The sequence below is a fragment of the Borostomias antarcticus genome (genome assembly GCF_949987555.1).
Source record: "Borostomias antarcticus genome assembly, chromosome: 19".
NCBI lineage: Eukaryota > Metazoa > Chordata > Actinopteri > Stomiiformes > Stomiidae > Borostomias > Borostomias antarcticus.
The window spans coordinates 387,069-395,000 of NC_140252.1; the positions used below are offsets into that span (position 1 = coordinate 387,069).

A 7,932-nucleotide genomic window follows, 5' to 3' on the forward strand; every position below is an offset into this window, starting at 1 on the left:
CATCCTCCCTCCCCCTCTCATCCTCCCTCCTCCTCTCATCCTCCCTCCCCCTCTCATCCTCCTCCTCCTCTCATCCTCCCTCCCCCTCTCATCCTCCCTCCCCCTTTCATCCTCCCTTCTCCTCTCATCCTCCCTCCTTCTCCTCCTCCTCCTCTCATCCCCCCTCCTCCTCTCATCCTCCCTCCTCCTCTCATCCTCCCTCCCCCTCTCATCCTCCCTCCTCATCCTCCCTCCTCCTCCCTCTTCATCCTCCCTCCTCCTCCTCTCCTCCTCCCTCCTCCTCCCCCTCTCATCCTCCCTCCTCATCCTCCCTCCTCCTCCCTCTTCATCCTCCCTCCTCCTCCTCTCCTCCTCCCTCCTCCTCCCCCTCTCATCCTCCCTCCTCATCCTCCCTCCTCCTCCCTCTTCATCCTCCCTCCTCCTCCTCTCCTCCTCCCTCCTCCTCCCCCTCTCATCCTCCCTCCTCATCCTCCCTCCTCCTCCTCCTCTCATCTTCCCTCCTCCTCCTCTTCCTCTCATCCTCCCTCTCAGCACAGTGAAGCTCCACAGTGGATGAGAAGTGTATGCGTGTGTGGCCGTGTGTGTGTGTGTGTGCGTGTGTGGCGTGCGTGTGTGTGTGTGTGTGTCCATGTGTGTGTGTGTGTGTGCGTGTGTGTGTGTGTGTGTGTGTGTGCGTGTGTGTGGCGTGCGTGCGTGTGTGTGTGTGTGTGTGTGCATGTGTGTGTCTGTTACACAAACCTATATATTGCGTAGCCTCTATCCGAGTGGCCTCGTCTGTCTTGGGGGGTCAGGGAGCTGCTCTTCTGCTGGTTGGGGGGTCAGAGAGCTGCTCTTCTGCTGGTTGGGGGGTCAGGGAGATGCTCTTCTGCTGGTTGGGGGTCAGGGAGCTGCTCTTCTGCTGGTTGGGGGGTCAGGGAGCTGCTCTTCTGCTGGTTGGGGGGTCAGGGAGCTGCTCTTCTGCTGGTTGGGGGGTCAGGGAGCTGCTCTTCTGCTGGTTGGGGGGTCAGGGAGCTGCTCTTCTGCTGGTTGGGGGGTCAGGGAGCTGCTCTTCTGCAGGGCGCCGTGGTTCCGTTCTTACCGGCTGACGACACCATAACTCCGCCCATCTTCCATTCCTTTGGGAATGCCAAAACAGCTGGTTGCCCTGGTAACAGGGCCCTCCGCTCCAATCACGGAGCAGCTCACCGGGGCCTGGGGGGGTGAGCCTGTAGAGAGAGCATCGAGAGATACCAGCGTCTGATATGAATAGAGAATCAGCATTCATGAATACAAAGTCCCCTATTTAAATATCACGGTGGCATTTCAGCTGGTTTCCACATACCATGTTCCCCTTCTACACAACACCAGGCATAGGAACACATTCATCTATGTGCACTAAGACACCAGGCATAGGAACACATTCATCTATGTGCACTAAGACACCAGGCATAGGAACACATTCATCTATGTGCACTAAGACGACACCAGGCATAGGAACACATTCATCTATGTGCACTAAGACACCAGGCATAGGAACACATTCATCTATGTGCACTAAGACACCAGGCATAGCAACACATTCATCTATGTGCACTAAGACACCAGGCATAGCAACACATTCATCTATGTGCACTAAGACACCAGGCATAGGAACACATTCATCTATGTGCACTAAGAAAATGTATGGGTTTCATTTAGTTTAGTAACCAGTCCTGTGCTTTCTGCCCAAAAATTGCAAGGAGAAACACTAGACGGCATTTATAATTCCCAATGATAAACAATTTGATTGTAACCTCTGAGCAATGATTGAAATATGATCATATGATTGTGCATGAGGGCCAAGCCTCATTCATACTCAATGGACATTGTGCTCCTATATGATAGATGTTGTTATAGCGACATCTGCTGGTAGAATGATGAATGATGTTTTGTAGTTGAAATGTTCAATGATTTAAAATAAATGAATGGATATTGATGAGGCAAGGTTGAGCACACAGGTTTCAGGGATGGTTAAGTTAACCATTTACCATTTTAAGTTAACCTTTTATAGTAGTGTTTTAGTTTATTTTTCCTAGTAATTTTATTTAGTTATTTAATACCGTGAAACAATCTTAAAAATTTGACAAACTGCCCACTAAGGCAATTCAAGAAATTGATTTCGGATGACTGTTTGCATGTTTCTATGATATTCAAGGTACCCAATGTAGTTTTTGACCACTAGTATGCGCTCTACAGCAAATTTGAGAAGGTGGTCCCCGAAAATAGAGTACTACGTCATTGCGTCAATACGCGGAGCACATAATAGTGACGTTTCACACATCTTCGTTGTTTTCAAAACATTAGCTAAATATCATTTTGAAAAGAAATTACCAGGTAGGAAAGACATTCAAGTGATTCAACATGTTTATTACACTACAAAGAACCATATAATCGAGGAATTTCTAAAATAAACAAAGAACGGATTGTTTTGATTCACGTTTCGTTGGGTACCTTTAAAGCATTTAGTTTTAATATTCCATGGGCCTCAGGCGTTACAGAACCAGTCTCTCGAAGACCTTCACTGACGTCACACATCCTGCAGCGCCTGAGGCCCCTGGTGAGTGACTCCCTGGACCCCCTGCAGTCTGCGTACCAGACCCGAATCAGCCTGGACGACGCCATCATCTCCACAGAGCCTCCTCACACCTGGACCCCCTGCAGTCTGCGTACCAGACCTGAATCAGCCTGGACGACGCCATCATCTCCACAGAGACTCCTCACACCTGGACAGGCCAGGAAGTGAAAGTCAACACCATCCTGCCTCTCTGGCTCGCAGAAAAGCCCAATGCAATGCAGGTAGACCACGCCATGGTGGCCTGGATCACGGCAGGTAGATGACGCCATGGTGGCCTGGATCACGGCAGGGAGACCACGCCATGGTGGCCTGGATCACGGCAGGTAGACGACGATATGATGGCCTGGATCACAGACTAGCTCACCGGCAGGCCAGTATGTGCCACTGCAGGGCTGCCTGTCTGATGTGGTGATAAACACAGGAACTGTACTGTCACCTTTCCTGTTCACTTCTTACACCACCGACTTCAGCCACAACTCTGGAGTGGCCGGCGCAGCTCTGTTGAGGGGAACACCTGAAGAGCCTGGAGGCTGTGGTGGAGAGGACCAGAACACCTGAAGAGCCTGGAGGCTGTGGTGGACCAGAACACCTGAAGAGCCTGGAGGCTGTGGTGGACCAGAACACCTGAAGAGCCTGGAGGCTGTGGTGGACCAGAACAAAACAAACATTTTTATTCCGCACATCAGTGATTCTGGGGTTCAGTATCTTTGCTCAAGGACACTTCGGCACCTCCGGGAGCTGGGACCCTCCGGGAGCTGGGATCCCTCGGGAGCTGGGATCCTCCGGGAGCTGGGATCCTCCGGGAGCGGGAGCTGGGATCCTCCGGGAGCTGGGATGGGAGCTGGGATCCTCCGGGAGCTGGGAGCTGGGATCCTCCGGGAGCTGGGACCCTCCGGGAGCTGGGATCCTCCGGGAGCTGGGATCCTCCGGGAGCGGGAGCTGGGATCCTCCGGGAGCTGGGATGGGAGCTGGGATCCTCCGGGAGCTGGGAGCTGGGATCCTCCGGGAGCTGGGACCCTCCGGGAGCTGGGATGGGAGCTGGGATCCTCCGGGAGCTGGGAGCTGGGATCCTCCGGGAGCTGGGACCCTCCGGGAGCTGGGATCCTCCGGGAGCTGGGATCCTCCGGGAGCGGGAGCTGGGATCCTCCGGGAGCTGGGATCCTCCGGGAGCTGGGATCCTCCGGGAGCTGGGATCCTCCGGGAGCTGGGATCCTCCGGGAGCTGGGATCCTCCGGGAGCGGGAGCTGGGATCCTCCGGGAGCTGGGATCCTCCGGGAGCGGGAGCTGGGATCCTCCGGGAGCTGGGATCCTCCGGGAGCTGGGACCCTCCGGGAGCTGGGATCCTCTGGGAGCTGGGACCCTCCGGGAGCTGGGACCCTCCGGGAGCTGGGAGCTGGGACCCTCCGGGAGCTGGGAGCTGGGATCCTCCGGGAGCTGGGAGCTGGGATCCCCCGGGAGCTGGGAGCTGGGACCCTCCGGGAGCTGGGAGCTGGGATCCTCCGGGAGCTGGGAGCTGGGATCCCCCGGGAGCTGGGATCGAACCGGTGACCTCACGATCCCCAGCCGGTCGCTCTACCTCCAGAGCTTTATTCTATTTTCATGTGTATTCTTGTACTCTTAATGTATATTCTTTACTTTGATCTATTCTGTACATTCTCACTGCTGTAACGCCCAAATCCCCCCACCCAGAGTTCACCTTATCTTATATGTGTATTGTAGCCTGTTATGTAAACAGGATTCCCTTGAAAATGTGATCTGTGTCTCAAAGTCCATTTCTAAATAAAGGCTAAGAAATGTATTCACAAGTAAACAACCAACTGTCCTTATTGAATAATCGCAACAGCCTATTCAAAAGAATACCAGTAGATGTCAGCATATCCCTTCTTTAGACCACTGTATCGCTCTGTTAGAATATTCAACGCCTAGTAGGCTAAGTTTGGGTTTTTGGTGGACACTTCTACACGCTATTCTTCCTGGTCTAGTTTTCCATAGTCGACCATGCCAACATTGAGGATATAGTCGACATTCATCATTTACATGCTGCCTTTTTCAAAATGGAAACATGGCCTTAACAGGTGCACCAAGTGCTCAAAAGGGCATCATTGGTGTGTGTGTGTGTGTGTGTGTGTGTGTGTGTGTGTGTGTGTGTGTGTGTGTGTGTGCGCGTGCGTGCGCGTGAGTGTGCGTGTGTGTGCGCGAGTGTGTTTTGCGCTGTCCCCCACCTGTCCGCGAGGAGGCCCGTTCCCCCGGTACCGGCCACGCGCTCTCCCAGTCGCACTAATCCCAGTCAGCTGACGTCAGGAGAAATGGCGGACCAGGATGGCAGCGACGCATCTCCGGCCGAGTCCCAAGGTGAGCTCTTCTCGACAACAAAGTTTCATTTCGCAAAATGTCCGAAGTGAAAAGCGCACCTTAACTTCAACACCGCAAACGACGCGCTTCCACCCGTCGAGCAGCTGCGCTTTAGTGCTGACGACAATTAAAGTGACTGGAAGCTCCAGCCGGTCACGGGAACGGGATTAACTATCAACCTGAATAGAGCAGTATCTGAATGCGCTAATATTTATCACGTCTTATGGTTTTACACGTATAACACTCTAAATTACATTTAACACGAATTTGTTATTTGAACGCTCAGCACACGCTGACTAGAGGACCTGTTGGGGAGCGCTTGAATGTTAGAACCTCTTCAACCCTGGAACCAGCGAGCTGACAGGTGGATTCACGGGACAGACCAGACAGACCGGGCTGTGGGAGTCTGCCATGTTTACAGGCTTTTAACAGAGTTACACATTCTAAATGGAGAGGGTTTGGGTTAGGGAATGAGTGTCACTGGCGTTCCACGTTTGGCTTTGTTTATCGAAATGGCTGAGTGAATTTTCAGTCAAGTACAGTTCATTTCCTAAACTTAACATTATGAATAGAAATGCTGCCTCCGTGTCTTGTCTGTGTGAGTAGGCTACTGGTGAATGGCCCGGTGTGTGTGAAGGGTGTGTATCAGGTTAAAGTGTAGGGTTTCAGTAATACCTATGGGGACAAAGATCAGATTGCTGTCCCTATGAACTGAAGGGAGGGAGGTAGGTAGGTAGGTGTGTGTGTGTGTGCGTGTGTGTGTGCGTGTGTGCGTGCGTGTAAGAAACTGAATGAATGCCCTGTCTGTATACTTTTATATGGTTTGAACAATAATAACGATCGTGTACGAGTATCATTTACATAACTGATTATGTAACTATGCTGATTTACATGTTTACAGGTTTACAGGTTTATCCTGAGCAAACACACACAGGATGTCAACAACCAAACTTACAAGACAAACATAGCCTACTCACAGCACCTCCATCGATGGGCAGGCGAATGAGACACTCGTCTCGTGATAAAAGTGCACCCTTATTATCGGAACCTTTTAGTTGGCTAATGAAATTAAATCTTACAGCCACACCAAATGACAATCAAAGACCGAAACTATCCGTGTTTCTGAGCCAAAATGGCCACCGACCAGCGCGGTGTGTCTGACCTCAGCATGGTTGCATGTGGTCTTGTTGAGCCGTAATGGTGGGGACAGATTTGAGCCGTAATGGTGGGGACAGATTTGAGCCGCCATGGCCCCAGCTGCGAGTCTGTTGAATCCCTGTGTGTTTAGTTTGCTGCTGCTGGAGATAAGTGCACAGAGGGAGAGAGAGAGAGAGGAAGACCATATGGCTGGGTGTATTTGTACTGAGGGAGAGAGACCGTATGGCTGGGTGTATTTGTACTGAGGGAGAGAGAGAGAGAGACCGTATGGCTGGGTGTATTTGGACTGAGGGAGAGAGAGCGTATGGCTGGGTGTATTTGGACTGAGGGAGAGAGAGAGCGTATGGCTGGGTGTATTTGGACTGAGGGAGAGAGAGAGCGTATGGCTGGGTGTATTTGGACTGAGGGAGAGAGAGAGCGTATGGCTGGGTGTATTTGGACTGAGGGAGAGAGACCGTATGGCTGGGTGTATTTGGACTGAGGGAGAGAGAGACCATATGGCTGGGTGTATTTGGACTGAGGGAGAGAGAGAGCGTATGGCTGGGTGTATTTGGACTGAGAGAGAGAGACCGTATGGCTGGGTGTATTTGGACTGAGGGAGAGAGACCGTATGGCTGGGTGTATTTGGACTGAGGGAGAGAGAGAGCGTATGGCTGGGTGTATTTGTACTGAGGGAGAGAGAGACCGTATTGCTGGGTGTATTTGTACTGAGGGAGAGAGAGCGTATGGCTGGGTGTATTTGGACTGAGGGAGAGAGAGAGCGTATGGCTGGGTGTATTTGTACTGAGGGAGAGAGAGACCGTATGGCTGGGTGTATTTGGACTGAGGGAGAGAGACCGTATGGCTGGGTGTATTTGTACTGAGGGAGAGAGAGACCATATGGCTGGGTGTATTTGGACTGAGGGAGAGAGAGACCGTATGGCTGGGTGTATTTGGACTGAGAGAGAGAGAGACCGTATGGCTGGGTGTATTTGTACTGAGGGAGAGAGAGACCGTATGGCTGGGTGTATTTGGACTGAGAGAGAGAGAGAGCGTATGGCTGGGTGTATTTGGACTGAGGGAGAGAGAGACCGTATGGCTGGGTGTATTTGGACTGAGGGAGAGAGAGACCGTATGGCTGGGTGTATTTGGACTGAGGGAGAGAGAGAGAGACCGTATGGCTGGGTGTATTTGTACTGGGTGTATTTGTACTGTGTGTATTTGTACTCGTTGGCCCCTGTGTGCGCTGTTGTCCGTGTGCCAACTCAAACTCTGGAGGTCAGCGATGTCTCCTAGCATCACCCCATCTCTCCATCACCCCATCTCTCTTCATCACCATCTCTCTTCATCACCCCATCTCTCTTCATCACCCCATCTCTCTCTCTTCATCACCCCATCTCTCTCCATCACCCCATCTCTCTCCATCACCCCATCTCTCTTCATCACCCCATCTCTCTCTTCATCACCCCATCTCTCTTCATCACCCCATCTCTCTCTCCATCACCCCATCTCTCTCTTCATCACCCCATCTCTCTCTTCATCTCTCTTCATCACCCCATCTCTCTTCATCACCCCATCTCTCTTCATCACCCCATCTCTCTCTTCATCACCCCATCTCTCTCCATCACCCCATCTCTCTTCATCACCCCATCTCTCTTCATCACCCCATCTCTCTCCATCACCCCATCTCTCTTCATCACCCCATCTCTCTCCATCACCCCATCTCTCTTCATCACCCCATCTCTCTCCATCACCCCATCTCTCTCTTCATCACCCCATCTCTCTTCATCACCCCATCTCTCTCCATCACCCCATCTCTCTCTTCATCACCCCATCTCTCTTCATCACCC

At 52.1% G+C, this 7,932-nt stretch overlaps 1 protein-coding gene across 2 annotated transcripts in view; it reads left to right on the forward strand.

The window, feature by feature from the left end:
* Positions 1-4,881: 4,881 nt before the first annotated feature.
* The window catches only part of map7b (microtubule-associated protein 7b), a 66,655-nt gene continuing 63,604 nt past the window's right edge, over positions 4,882-7,932 (forward strand). For both annotated transcript variants that reach the window (XM_084454162.1, XM_084454163.1), the window contains exon 1: positions 4,882-4,945. In XM_084454162.1, coding sequence (XP_084310288.1) covers positions 4,900-4,945 — 46 coding nt within the window. In that variant the 5' untranslated portion in view covers positions 4,882-4,899. The remainder of the gene's footprint in view (positions 4,946-7,932) is intronic.